Here is a 14,693-nt window from a genome sequence, read left to right as displayed (position 1 = left end):
TGTACCGTTCTTTCAGAAAGTGCATTCCAGTGCACTGTTCCCCCACAAGAAACGAATAGTTATTTCAATTTTAATGTTTGCCTTTGAAAAACAAATTTGCGATATCCAATCTACAGCAGCAAAATGAAAACATGGTGTTGAACACAAAATCGTGAAATATTGATTCAGATTTGTAACTCGGGGAGGTGGGGCAACTAGAATTGTCTGGGCTCACTATGAAATCACATCTGAAGATAAAGTCCCTTGTTTTTCCACGTGAGTTTTCCGTTTGTTTCAAAGTTGTTCCAGTTCACTTTGACAGCTGCAGGGATTAGACAGACAGCGGACAGATTATCTGGACTTCTTTTGTACTTACAAAACTGTTGCGATAGACAGAGTTGCAATAGCATGAACTGCGCTACTCAGTCTGATGTGCTCGATCAACTCTTAAAAAACATGCACACCTCTACCTCAAGGATAACTTGAAATATCCCGTACCCTGCGAGGGAATTTCCTTTCAGCGCACGTCGAGTGAGCGCTTGGTTGGTGACACTCAAGAGTGGGGATTCAGAATTGTGGACACAAGATCCGACCAGCCTTATAGCAGTGAGTGTAAAAGGGAGCGAGCGAGAGATGTGAAGGTAAAGGCGGGCAAATTAAAGCAGCCGAGGGTAGTCTTAGAGCTTACTTACTCTGACCGTGTGTGAGATGGGCAGTCTGGTGCCGCCTGTGCGCCTCCTCACTCCTTAGCTGTCCTGAGCCTGACTCCTGACTTGTGACAGCCGCTCAGCGTCTGGAATCAGAGGCTGTCACCAGCATCTACTCCCCGGGTGATTTATTTCGACTCGCACTGAGTACAGGCCCTCGGCAAACAATGCAAGGGCTCCTTGTCTCCTCCTGCCATTGGTTCTTTTAAAAGGTTTCCCATTGCCAAGGGCAAAAAGAAGCAAGTTTCCAAGATTTGTTTAACCAAAGCTCATTCCGTCTTACTGTAAGCCTTATTTTACTCACCTTCACATTCTCTCGAGTAATTCTTTCTCTCACCCTCATTCTTGCTTTTTTGCTTTGTCTCCTGCATTTAATTCTCTCTCTCTCTCGCTCTCTCTCCTTTTCTCTCTGGTTTTATTTTCACTCACAATCTCTTTTCTTGCTTTGTCACTTTCCCTCCTAATTCACCTGGGCTCCCCGAAATGATTTGTGACTGCTGCAAAACAGGAACTAACCTAAGAGAATGTGGGATGAGCACTTCCAATTAATACCAGCAGTCGATGCCACTAATACTTGTGGGTCACATAACGTCCCAGACCTGTCCCCACTGACATCCAAAAGGACAAGGGCAACGGGTATATGGTAACGTGGAGGTTACTCTCCAAATTCGTACAGAACGCTGACTAGAAATATATCAGGGCATTCCTTCAACATCATAAACCAAAAGCGCTTGAAGTCACTACTTCAGAGCACTCGGGGAGTACCTATTTGGCACGCATATACACACACACTGTAGTAAGTCAAGAGCACCACTCATCAGCAATAAACTGGAAACGCCAACTTTACCAACAATTGTAACAGCCCGAAAATTAATAAATTGTTGCTCATTCTGACCCTGATATTGTTGCTTCGAACAGAATTCTCTGCAGATGAATTTCAGGATTTCAAAACAGAGTTTCATTTTGGAAGGGCTGAGGCTCACATATTTCCAGCATCTCCTGGAAGAAATACCAGGTTTTGTGGCTGACTGGAAACTCGAGAACCAAAGACCAGAGACTTTCACACGTTGCATGCAGGTTTAAATTAACCCCTACTTCAGGAGCTGGTAAAAGAAAAACCTCCTTTACAGACACGTAATACCAGCACAAAGTTTAATACTCAACTGAAGAAGAGAAACAATTTTATAAAACTGTAACATTGACATGATTTAACATGAGTCAACTGCTTTAAACATAATGGCTGGTGGGAGCCGATCTCTGAAAGCCCCTATAATTAGTTTGCCAAACATGTTCCAAAGTCTACTAACATGGAGGTAATTAGCAAATCATTAACGTTTTAATGAAACTTAGTCACCACATTTTTGTTACTAAAACCAGTTTGAGAAAGCCTGTCGAGCAGTAACAATTATTAATAAACTGATTCACATCTGTACAATGAGACAACAGACTGGCTTCACTGCACAACTCTTCTCACTCAGAAACTATTACCTAAGTAATACCTACTTGACAAGCTCAAGGCCGCGATTGTTGCACTTAATCTCAAACACAGTAGCTTTTATTTTTAATTGTACAATCACGTTTGCCAGAGAAAAGGATGTCCATTCACCGCTGGCAGAAGGTATGAAATCACTGAGGCATATCCGAGAGTGACACTGTCAGTGAAGAAATATGCAACATGAATATCTATAACATTGGCCACTGTTGCTTAGTAACTCATACGCTGTCACACGTTCATGCCTAATTCTATGTTTGGAAAGGTGACTAGGAGGACAACGTTTTAAGATGTAAAATAAGGAAGGTAAGAAATTTTTTTTTTAAAACTTTAATTGGGTAAATATTTTACAACCTCTCGTGAGTTTTCCGATATCTGAGAGTGCTTTCAACACACATAAATGAAATATTCATTTGACATCTTCCAGTTGCTAGGTATGTAGAAATTCGCATCTCTCCTAGAGTTTTGTTTGACCAGAATGGGGAACCAATGAGAATTTTTGCAAGATTTTTACTATGGAAACTAAGTTCAAATGATAGAGAAGATTCTACAGACTCTGGAAAAGCAGAGAATGTGATAGACTGAGTGGCCTGATGTCATTCCTTTTATTCTCATGTTGGAGTGCCTGAGAGATCTAGTGGCCATTTTGGATTTTATAAAATGTTAACTAGCAAGTCTCGTGACGTAATGAAAGCACCAAAGTGAAAATGTGAAAGGATAAATCAGGTTGCTTGGTATAGGATATGTCAAGCTTTGATTTTTAATTCTATCTTCATAGCAAGAACAAACAGAGGTGTACAGCACAGAAACAGACCCTTCAGTCCAACTCAGTTTTGTAAAATTGTTTCTCTTCTTCAGTTGAGGATTAAACTTTGTGCTGGTATTACTTGTCTGTAAAGGAGGTTTTTGTTTTTCCAGCTCCTGAAGTAGGGGTTAATTTAAACCTATGTGCAACTTGTGAAAGTCTCTGGTCTTTGCCTCTTGAGTTTCCAGTCAGCCACAAAACCAGGGCATGCTGAAATTCAGCATTTCTGCCAGGAGATGCTGGAAATATGCAAGCCTCAGCAATTCCAAAATGAAATGAAATGAAAATCTATGCCAATCAGATATCCTAACCTAATTTAGTCCCATTTGCCAGCACCCGGCCCATATCCCTCTGAACCCTTCCTATTCATATCCCCATCCACATGCCTTTTAAATGTTGCAATTGTACCAGCCTCCACCACTTCCTCTGGCAGCTCATTCCATACACGTACCACCCTCTGCGTGAAAATATTGCCCCTTAGGTCCCTTTTATATCTTTCCCCTTTCACCCTAAACCTATGCCCTCTAGTGGCACTCCATTGGTCGCAGGCCTCCAGTTTGAAAAATAACCCTCCACCTCCACCCTCTGTCTTCTACCTTTGAGCCAGTTCTGTATCCACATGGCTAGCTCTCCCTGTACTCCATGAGATCTAACTTTGCTAACCAGTTTCCCATGGGGAACCTTGTCAAACACCTTACTGAAGTCCATATAGATCATGTCCATCACTCTGCCCTCATCAATCATCTTTGTTACTTCTTCAAAAAACTCAATCAAGTTTGTAAGCCATGATTTCCCACACACAAAGCCATGCTGACTATTCCTAATCAGTCCTTGCCTTTCCAAATACATGTAAGTCCTGTTCCTTAGGATTCTTTTCAATAACTTGCCCACCACCAATGTCAGGCTCACCAGTCTATAGTTCCCTGGCTTGTCCTTACCACATTTCTTAAATAGTGATACCATGTTAACCAACCTCCAGTCTTCCAGGACCTTACCTGTGACTATCGATGATACAAATATCTCAGCAAGGGGCCCAGCAATCACTCCCCTAGCTTCCCATAGAGTTCTGGGGTACTCCTGATCAGGTCCTGGGGATTTATCCACTTTTATGCATTTGAAGACATCCAGCAGTTCCTCCTCTGTAATATGGACATTTTGCAAGATGTCACCATCTATTTCCTTACAGTCTATATCTTCCATATCCTTTTCCACAGTAAACACTGACGCAAAATACTCATTTTGTATCTCCCCTATTTTCTGCAGCTCCACACAAAGGCCGCCTTGCTGATCTTTGAGGGACCCTATTCTCTCCCTAGTTCCCCTTTTGTCCTTAATCCATTTGTAAAAACCCTTTGGATTCTCCTTAATTCTATTTGCCAAAGCTATCTCATGTCCCCCTTTTGCCCACCTGATTTCCCGCTTAAGTATACTCCTATTGCCTTTATACTCTTCTAAGTGTTGTCAATCTCTCCTGTCTATACCTGACATATGCTTCTTTCTTTTCTTAACCAAAACCACAATTTCTCTAGTGACAAATGACTGAGAAAAGTAAGGTGTTCCACAATTTTGAAAACTAGGAAAAGAATACTTCAATAAGAGATCCAAAGATTTCACAGCACTGAATGTGTTATTTGGCACACTTTGTCTGTATCAAATTTTTGGAACAATTCAACACTGAACATACCTCCCATGCCCTCCCAATAGTTTTATGCCTTCCTCGACTTCAAACATTTATTCAATTTCCCTTCAATTACATGCATAGAGAAATTCTAATAAGGACATTGTACTATATCTAATGTAGGCTTTCTGCTCAATCCCAATTTTAAACTGATAATCCCATAAGAACCAATCTCCAATGACAAAATTATTTTTCTTGCATTACTGATCAAGACAGTGGTGATGGAGACTGGAGGCCTGAGACCAGTGGAGTGTCACAAGGATCGGTGCTGGGTCGACTACTTTTCATCATTTATATAAATGATTTGGATGGGAGCGTAAGAGGTATAGTTAGTAAGTTTTCAGATAACACCAAAATTGGAGATGTAGTGGATAGTGAGGAAGGTTACCTCAGATTACAACAGGATCTTGATCAGATGGGCCAATGGGCTGAGGAGTGGCAGGTGGAGTTTAATTTAGATAAATGCGAGGTGCTGCATTTTGGGAAAGCAAATCTTAGCAGGACTTATCCACTTAATGGTAGGGTCCTAGGCAGTGTTGCTGAACAACGTGACCTTGGAGTGCAGGTTCATAGCTCCTGGAAAGTAGAGTCTCAGGAAGATAGGATAGTGAAGAAGGCATTTAGTATGCTTTCCTTTATTGGTCAGAGCATTGAGTATAGGAGTGGAGAGATCATGTTGTGGCTCTACAGGATATTGGTTAGACCACTTTTGGAATATGACATGTAATTCTGGTTTCCTTCCTATCAGAAGGATGTTGTGAAACTTGAAAGAGTTTATTAAAGATTTACAAAGATGTTGTCAGGATTGGAGGATTTGAGCTATAGGGAGAGGCTGAGTAGTCTGGGCTGTTTTGCCTCGAGCTTCGAAGGCTGACGGGTAAGATCTTATAAACCTCAGAGGTTTATAAGATCATGTGAGGCATGGATAGGATAAATAGGCAAAGTCTTTTCCGTGAGATGGGGGAGTCCAGAACTGGAGGGCACAGGTTTAGGGTGAGAGGGGAAAGATATAAAAGGGACCTAAGAGGCATTTTTTTCACACAGAGGGTGGTGCGTGTATGGAATAAGCTGCCAGAAGAAGTGGTAGAGGATGGTACAATTGCAACATTTAAAAAGCATCTGGATGGGTATATGAATAGGAAGGGTTTAGATGGGCCAAGTGCTGGCAAATGGGACTAGATCAGCTTGGGATATCTGATCGCATGGAGGAGTTGGAACGAAGGATCTGTTTCTGTGCTGTATATCTCTATCACTCTATAAAACAACTCAATTTTCATTTTTTAAAAAATGAATTGTAGAACTGTCCTTAGAATTGCAAGTCTCATGTCTCTTATGTCATGATGTGGTCATGTAACTACCTGATGAAGGAGCAGCGCTCCGAATGCCAGTGCTTCCAACTAAACCCACTGGACTATAAACTGGTGTTGTGTGATTTTTAACTTTATCCCTGATGTCATCCTGTGCAATGAGGCTTCAGTTACAACACAGCCAGGAATCAGGAAGGTAAGGAGACTGGCAACAGTAATGAAATGAAATCAGAAAACCACTGACCAAATACACTAATACCAGTGGTTATGCACAGAGATGTGAGAGGAGAGTTAAAGACTAAGAGGTGGAAAGTGAGTCACATGTTTCAACAATCAGCTTTTCTTCTGTCCTATGGAGGATGTGAATGAAATATTAGTAGTCTTCTTGTCACAATGCATTTATAAGCATTTAGGGAGGCAATGGCCTAGTGGTATTATCACAGGGCTGTTAACCGAGGGGACCCAGGATCAAATCCTACCCCAACTGATGGTGGAATTTGAACTTAAAAAAAAATCTTGAATTAAGAGTCGAATGGTGGCAATCAATCAATTGTTGTTTAAAAACCCATCTGGGTCACCAGTGCCCTTTAGGTAAGGAATCTGCCATCCTTACTTGGCCTGGCCTATGTATGACTCCCGACCCACAGCAATGTGGTTGATTCTCAATCTGGGCAGTTAGGGATGGGTAATAAATGCTGGCCTAGACAATCATGCCCTCTTTATATGAATTTAAAAGAAAATTACAATTTTTTTTTTAAATACGCAAGTGGCAGAGACAGGGCAAAAAATCTAAGAGAGATCACTTGACTCCCTTCTCAGAACAAGATTACAGTACAACAGAGGAAATGAAATAATATGGAATATGCTGATTGCTTTTTTTTGTTTTGAAGATCCGTTTCCTTTTATTACTTTCAATTACACGAAAGTCCTGCTAAAATGATTAATACTTGCTGTTGCTATTTATACATACATATGTGTATGTATAAACATGTATAAACATATATATTCTACCACACTCAGTGTTTTTGGCATAAACAGTTAAACCACACCCATTTGGGTGAACAGGCTAATTGACCTGTCCTTGAATAAGTGACTCAGTCACCTCAGGTATTTATGTTCAAAGCACCAGAAAATAATCATTAATATTCTCGAATTTCTACTCACATAGTGACACGACCGACTGAAAAAAATTGCAGTTGTTCCACAAAGATCATTAATAGCCAAATTTTGCAAAGAGAATTCGTAAGAAAGGATACAAAATATTTTCAGGAAGGCTCAGGAAAGAGTTCATCACACTTGTAACTGTATCTGACGCTGCATTTCACACCTCAGGATCCTGATTGAAAGAATTTAATTATTTATGTGTGATGTTTGCAGGTAGCTTATTGGGATAGGTGTCAGTGAAGAATATGAACCACTTTTGTTATCTGAATTCTCAAAGGTAACCACACGCAGACACTCATATCACACATTCTGAGTGTTTTCATTTCTGGTCTTTCTTCCAGAAACTCACATTTTCTTTGGTGTTTTGCAGCTCACTGAAAATATGTGTATAGTGATTATGAATGTTTGTGCCCAACAATATTAGAATGGCTGGCACAATGCCACTTTTGCACTTTGCATTAATGTGTAACACTCGCAGAACAGGTACAAGGTATAACACTAGTTAGACAAAAGATGAAGCTAACTTTAGATGGTCCCATCAGTTCTTAAATTCAACCTCTGATGCACATTCCATAACCAAACTACAAGATTATCCCGTTGATTAATGGATTGGCACCAAATTCTTTTTCTTGGTATTTTAGTAAAGTGAGAAACATTTTTTTTTAAATATTGCACACGGGAATGAAGTAACTTACTATAAATTTTAGGAGAGGAATTTAAACTACTACATGATTCATTTTACACAGAACTAACCTTTCATCACTTCTCTTTGTAAAGGAATAACAATTGTGTTCAGATAGACACAACTCTGCACAAGTTGCTCACAAAACTGAATCCCCAGTACTTCTTGGAGTCAGATAAGGACTTGTAGAAGTTGCATTGGAATAACAAAGGATCATTATTACAAAGTTTGTGAGAAGATTTGTAGCTCGGGTGCTCGTTGTGGTTCTGTTCGCCCAGCTGAGAATTTTACAGATTTCATTACTGTGTGGAAACAGGCCCTTCAGCCCAACAAGTCCACACCGACCCACCGAAGCGCAACCCACCCATACCCCTACATTTACCCCTTACCTAACACTATGGGCAATTTAGCATGGCCAATTCACCTGACCTGCACATCTTTGGACTGTGGGAGGAAACCGGAGCACCCAGAGGAAACCCATGCAGACACGGGGAGAACGTGCAAACTCCACACAGTCAGTTGCCTGAGGCGGGAATTGAACCCCGGTCTCTGGCGGAATTGAACCCAGGTCTCTGGCGGTGTGAGGCAGCAGTGCTAACCACTGTGCCACCATGCTGCCCAGACGTTTCGTCCCCTGTCTAGGTGACATCGTCAGTGCTTGGGAGCCTCCTGTGAAGTGCTTCTGTGATCTTTCCTCCGGCATTTGTAGTGGTTTGAATCTGCCGCTTCCAGTTGTCAGTTCCAGCTGTCTGCTGCAGTGGTCGGTATATTGGGTCCAGGTTGATGTGCTTATTGATTGAATCTGTGGATGAGTGCCATGCCTCTAGGAATTCCCTGGCTGTTCTCTGTTTGGCTTGTCCTATAATAGTACTGTTGTCCCAGTCGAACTCATGTTGCTTGTCATCTGCGTGTGCAGCTACTATGTGGAACTTCAAAGGAGTGGGGCGGCATGGTGGCTCAGTGGTTAGCACTGCTGCCTCACAGCACCAGGGTCCCAGGTTTGATTCTAGCCTCAAGGGACTGTCTGTGTGGAGTTTACATATTCTCCCCATGTCTGCGTGGGTTTCCTCCCACAGTCCAAAGATGTGCAGGTCAGGTGAATTGGCCATGCTAAATTGCCCATAGTGTTCCGTCCATTAGTCAGAGGGAAATGGGACTGTTTGGGTTACTCTTCAGAGGGTCGGTGTGAACTTGTTGGGCCAAAGGTCCTGTTTCCACACTGTAGGGGATCTAATCTAAAACAACACTATCCAGCCAGGTTCAAAAAGGTAAGAGAAACAACAAGGTGATTTGATAGTCATCAGGAAGCTTGGGGACATGACTGTTGACTGAATGATGTCTGCATTTGCTCAGCCCGCTTCAGACTTTGCATCTCTTTTGTTTCTTTAATTGAATGTTACCATTCTGTTTGTCCTTGCAGCATTAAACCACTTATCACTTAATCTCTCCTGCCCTTCATACTCTCACAGACCTTGACTGTTGTTGTTCTCTTAACCTCACCCACTTTTTTTTCTCTAACTTTCCCCATTACTAATGTTAGTGTTAACTGGTTAACTTATGTCTCTTTCAACCAAGCAGGCAGAACTGCACAGCATGTCCAGCATTCTAATTGTGCCAGGAGAAGAAGGCAGACATCTTATTACAATATCTGTACAAGGGTCACCCAAGCCATACTCTTGTTTTCATCAATAAATATATCACAATTGGTTAAGGACACCAAGTTAGGTGGCACTGCAGAAAGCTGCAAAACGATATAAGATTAGGTGAGTGGGCAAAATTGTGGCGGGTGAAATTCGATGTATGAAAGTGTGAGACATCCAGTTTAGACCCAAGAAAAACAGAACAGAGGAGTTTTTTTTTTAAACAGCGAGGAACTAAGGACTGCAATAGAGCACATTTTTTCCCACAACAAAGGGAAAAACTATCGGGTTACTCCAAGATCTTTTCCACAAAGTACCATTGCATAATTTATAATTTCATGACCTACAATATAAACTTGTCAAAAAAATATAACTTACGTTTTTTGCAATTGATCGAGCAGCTTCTGTGCCATCTAAAACATTTCATAGTGTCACTGTTATAATGCAGCGAAATGTGGTAGACAGCATGTCCTTGGCAATGAGATAATGCTAATACTAATTGGTAACACTAGCTGGAAGTAAAGCATCATTTTAGATGCTTGGACAAATGCCTTGTTCTTCAAATATTGTTGTAGTTTGTTTTGCTCATCTGAAAAGGCACACAGGTCTGAGTTCATCAAACACATGAGGTACCTTCCACTCTAGGGACTTGTCTAGGTCCTACTAAATTAGAAATGTTGAGCATTGAAACAAACCATTCAATTCAACTCACCTATGCTGACCAGATATTCTAAATTAATCTAGTTCCATTTGCCAGCATTTGGCCCAAATTTCTCGAAACCCTTCTTATTCATGCAGACAGTACAATTACATATACTGTCGTAATTGTACCAGCCTCCATCACTCCTCCAGCGGCTCATTCCATACATGCACCACACTCTGCATGAAAAAGTTGCCCCTTAGGTCCCCTTTAAATCCCAGAGGTTTGTGGATGCAAAAATAAATGCTTGCATCCAACCAAACTCCATATTTCATACTGATGCCAACCAGTTCTGTACTTTCTACATTGTTCAAGTAATCTGTGCACTCAAACACAATTCATTTCCTCAATTTATTGAAAACCATACTTCTGTCAAAAGTCTCTCTTGAACCTGGTCTGATATTAAGAGTAGACATCACTCTGGCAGGTCTTCTTTCTGTGAACATTTTCAGTCTACCCAATCACAGTCAAACAAAATTGCATACAGGTTTCTGGTTAGGGATGTACCCAGACTTTTCATAAGGTTAGTAACTGAACAGCAAAAAATTGGCTTTGATTCAAATACAAAGTAGAGGAAATTAAAGAAATGACTTTTTAAAAATTAAAATCAATACAAGGAAATAAAATGGGGATTGAGGTTGCACCTTTTTTTTAAATCTCACTGTTGAATCCAGGAGACTGAAAGCTTGTACTTCCAAATAAAGCTGTTGGACTATAACCTGCTGTTGTGTGATTTTTAACTTTGTCCTCCCCAGTCCAACACTGGCACCTCTACGTCATATAAAAAATGGACAAGGAGAAAGTGATCCTGAAGAATCCAACAGACACTTATTACAGCTTACTAACAAATATACATTTTACATTTAAAAACACTTTTAAGTTATTCAATTAAACAGTAGTATGCCTCCAAAAGAATGTCATGCTTCAAGTGGCCTGAGTTAAGATGGAGTCTGAGACCATCAGATCATCAAATTGCAGGTTATAATTCAGTGATGATATTATGAGCATCTGTCTTACAATCTGAGACATAGCACAACTCCAGCAGTTTAAGATGGCAGTGGGGAACAGGGACTCCATTATGCACTTCAATTCCTACAACAGGTGCATGTTGGTCCAGGGTGTGCAGCACAGACGTGAAAGTAAAATACTCACTGTTAATGAAGTACTGCTTAGCCAGTTTACCTACTGCAAGGCTTAGAATGTTCCGTTTAATAGTTGGCTGCCGATAGCTAAAGTTAATGAGTTTACCAAAGAACTCCACACCGATAAATCCGCAGAACAAGTGGTCTCCTATCTGCTGGAAAGTGAGACATGACCATATTTACAAAAGGTTGCATGGTGAAAGAGGAAACAGTGACAAACTTACTACTGAGGAGAGAGCTGCCACCTGTATTTGAAAATTGTGACAAGATACTCCACAGTCAAATTAGAATGCAATTTATTATTTTAATTGCAGCCTGTAGACTTGCAAAATGTGTTCAAGAAATTTGAAGACGAAAGTGAGTTGGACACAGTGTTGCAACTAGCGAGGGCAGAAGGTCGAGGGTGAATTTATCTGAGGGGGTCCTTCCAATTATTCTTTCTAAAGGAAGGAGGATGGTCCTTGAGTCGAGAGAACAATTTATAAGATCTGCTCGCGTGGAGAAGGGGAACAGAAGTAGGTTGACCAGCAGTTTTATCGGAATATGGTCCAGGGTGCAGTTCATGGATAAGTGAGATCGGGAGGATATGAAGACAAATGGGTGAAAAACAGAGGGTATTTGAAGCCTCAAAGTGTTGTCCTGTCAGATTTTCACAACGAAAAGCTTGATCGGGTGAGTATCAGATGTGTTCAAGTTTGCATTCCCGGGACTTGGGGAGTAAAATCGGGAGTTAAATCAGGAGGAACAAAAAAAAATGATGGGAGAGAGTAGATATTTTACTGGAGTCAATGGCATCCAACTGGAGGTAAGAGATTGGTTGATTGGACCAGCAACTTCAGACGCAGACAATTGGAAGGCCTCAAGCCAGGCAATTGAGTGTTTGGAAGTGTGATTATAAGTAAATTGTGGAATTTATTTTTCAAGGACAATGGCAAGCAGGTATGGCAAGTCATGGAAATGATCTCAACTGCTCCGTCCATATTTGAGGCTGTGGGAATAGAAAGGTTACATGAGATGCCAATTTGAAATAAACAACCAAAAGAAATAAAATCTCTGCCCAGTTCTGAGTTGCCAATCAGGAAAGCAACTCGTACATGGTATTGCCATCACACGATCATATTCATTGCTGTGTGGAAAGCAAATCTAAGACATAGAAAGATGAGGGTGGTAAATGGGTTAGGGGACAAGCAGGGGATTGCAGTTGCTCTCAGTGGTGCTGATAAGGCATAGAAGCATGTGTCTTTCGTTAGCTCCACATTAAAGAAATCTAAATCTCAAACACAACTTTTTGTTGTTGGCAACTGCTGGTTGAGCAGTTCATACCCAGTGTCTGCTGTACTCAGAGCTAACGAATATTATTGAGGGGTTCACAAACAGGACCCTCATTACTATTTATCTGATCAACCTGTTCAGAGATGTTATTACGCACATGTGGAAATGGTGGGACTAGAACCTGGGCCTGCTGGCTCAAAGATAGGAATGTTTGAGCATCCCAGGATCCCCATTCCTAAATGAATGGAGCAGATGTGTTTCAGATGGCAGCTAAAGATACTAGAAAAGCTGCTTTTACAATATGTTAGCACCTGTGGTGAATGAGTAAATCAAGAATGTTACACTCAAAGCTGCTCCTTTTTAGTCCCAGGAAACTTGGTGTAACAACATTTCTTCTAGTCATTACAATGTCACTACATGATTTAAGAGCAACATCACATACCCATAGGACCTGAATTGTTCCTAATGAAAAAATATCTGTAAGGTCTAAGGCAAAAAGCTCTGAAATTCACAGAAGAAGCATACAAAGGCTTCCAGATGAAGTTAGGCACTGAAAGCCTGTTTAGTTCAGAGCAATACAGACACACAGGAACATCAGCACAACAGCCATGCTGAGAGGTGTCCATAGTTAACACTCAAATGGCCATTCACACACAATCAGAAAAGTTATCTTTCCATGGGCATCAAGGAAGAGTGGCTGTATCTTCTAACAATACACTGAACCAAGCATTGTAGCTACTTAGAGTGACTTAACTCAGTATTGAAAGACTTGAATCTTCTATTAATAATTAGACATAAAATAGCATCAATGATCCCACCATCCACCCCAGCCCACTCCTTCCACTGTCCACCTCACTCCAGCTTTCTTCTGGAAATGTTGTTTTACTTTGAGACAGATATGCATTGCAATCACTGTGGCCAAAACCTCATGTGGAGCTAACTATTTGAGAGATGCATGTACAGTGACACACAATATGGTGCTGTGTGCTGATATTTGCTTGCACTACATGGCATCTTGGAAGTTTACAGTGGAGAAGGAGGAAGTTTAACCATTTTGTTGATATGACCTTTTTGCTGTTGCAAGCAAAATTGGTGCCTCCAGGCCACCTTATAGGCATCAAATGTAATTCTCTTTTCTCTCCCAAGACAATAGACCAAACATACAGGATTCTAGGAAAAGAGTAGAGCATGAAATTAATGTTGGATAGCTCTTTTATTGTCAGCTCAATGGACTGAATGGCCTCTGTGCTGAATACTCTATCTTCCATAATATATAGGGAATGAGCAGATAGCAGCTTGAAGGCTGCAGACCTCTGTTTGATGTCTCCTCAAAAGATTCACAGAATTCAGCTCAGTCAGCACTTTAAAGCATGCCTGCTTGTGTCCTTGACCCAGCAATGATAAGGCAGCAGAGTAGGGGATTTAAATTTTAAAGGCTGTAGAGCAATTAATTTTAGAAGTGTTTTAATTATTTTTAATCTTCAACGAGCAGTAGCTGCCGGCTATGCTATGCCCTCTGCAGACAGGGGTTAGATGCACATTCTGGCTCACAGCAATTAATAATTCCATTCACTATTGGTTTGTGAATAAACCAGGAACAGTCCACTTCATTTTCACTTGAGAACTGCATTTTCTCTGAAAGGTCTATTCAGTTTAATGTTATATTCAAAATCAACATTAGTCACCAGAGAGATCAAGGTGGAGATTGGTTTGATACCTGGTTTTCAGAGTGATGATTGGGTTTGTATTTGTAAATATTGCGAAGACTGAAGCACAGGTAGAAGAAATTCCTCCCCCCACCCACCCCCACCCCCCAAGACAAGACTTCTGACAGGTTCTACAATCCTGGAAGAAATTTGGAATGATTTCAGTGGGGTGGATGTCACATTCTGGTTTGGAGCCAAAAACCCCCCCAGGCTTCCAACTTTTTAAGATAGCCCATATCTGTGTTACAGTGTATTATCTTTGCACTTTTCTGTTACGGTAAACAAAAACTTAGAAGAGTGCTTGATTGCCATTCCCAGAACAGGAATAGAAACCCTTCAGGGCGATAAGAAGGTTCATCCATGTTGAGAACAGAAGTGGTTGGTGATAAAAGTGCTGAAAATACTCAGTAGGTATGGCA

At 41.0% G+C, this 14,693-nt stretch overlaps 1 protein-coding gene across 13 annotated transcripts in view; it reads right to left on the bottom strand.

Moving 5' to 3' along the window:
- LOC140465522 (doublecortin domain-containing protein 2) overlaps positions 1-14,693 on the bottom strand; it is a 137,686-nt gene that overhangs the window by 121,607 nt on the left and 1,386 nt on the right. For 4 of the 13 annotated variants that reach the window (XM_072561064.1, XM_072561119.1, XM_072561128.1 and 1 more), the window contains exon 1: positions 991-1,129. The exons of 1 other annotated variant lie outside the window; for it this stretch is intronic. In XM_072561064.1, coding sequence (XP_072417165.1) covers positions 991-1,029 — 39 coding nt within the window. In that variant the 5' untranslated portion in view covers positions 1,030-1,129. Of the gene's footprint in view, positions 1-355; positions 378-449; positions 560-671; positions 798-990; positions 1,131-1,581; positions 1,612-2,189; positions 2,288-11,306; positions 11,335-14,693 lie in introns of those variants that run through there. 8 more of the 13 variants (XM_072561092.1, XM_072561078.1, XM_072561100.1 and 5 more) reach the window with 8 other exon arrangements.

This window comes from Chiloscyllium punctatum, chromosome 3 (assembly GCF_047496795.1).
Source record: "Chiloscyllium punctatum isolate Juve2018m chromosome 3, sChiPun1.3, whole genome shotgun sequence".
In the NCBI taxonomy this organism is placed as follows: domain Eukaryota; kingdom Metazoa; phylum Chordata; class Chondrichthyes; order Orectolobiformes; family Hemiscylliidae; genus Chiloscyllium; species Chiloscyllium punctatum.
The sequence above is the reverse complement of the archived record's forward strand: the minus strand, read 5'-3'. Positions and strand labels throughout refer to the sequence as shown.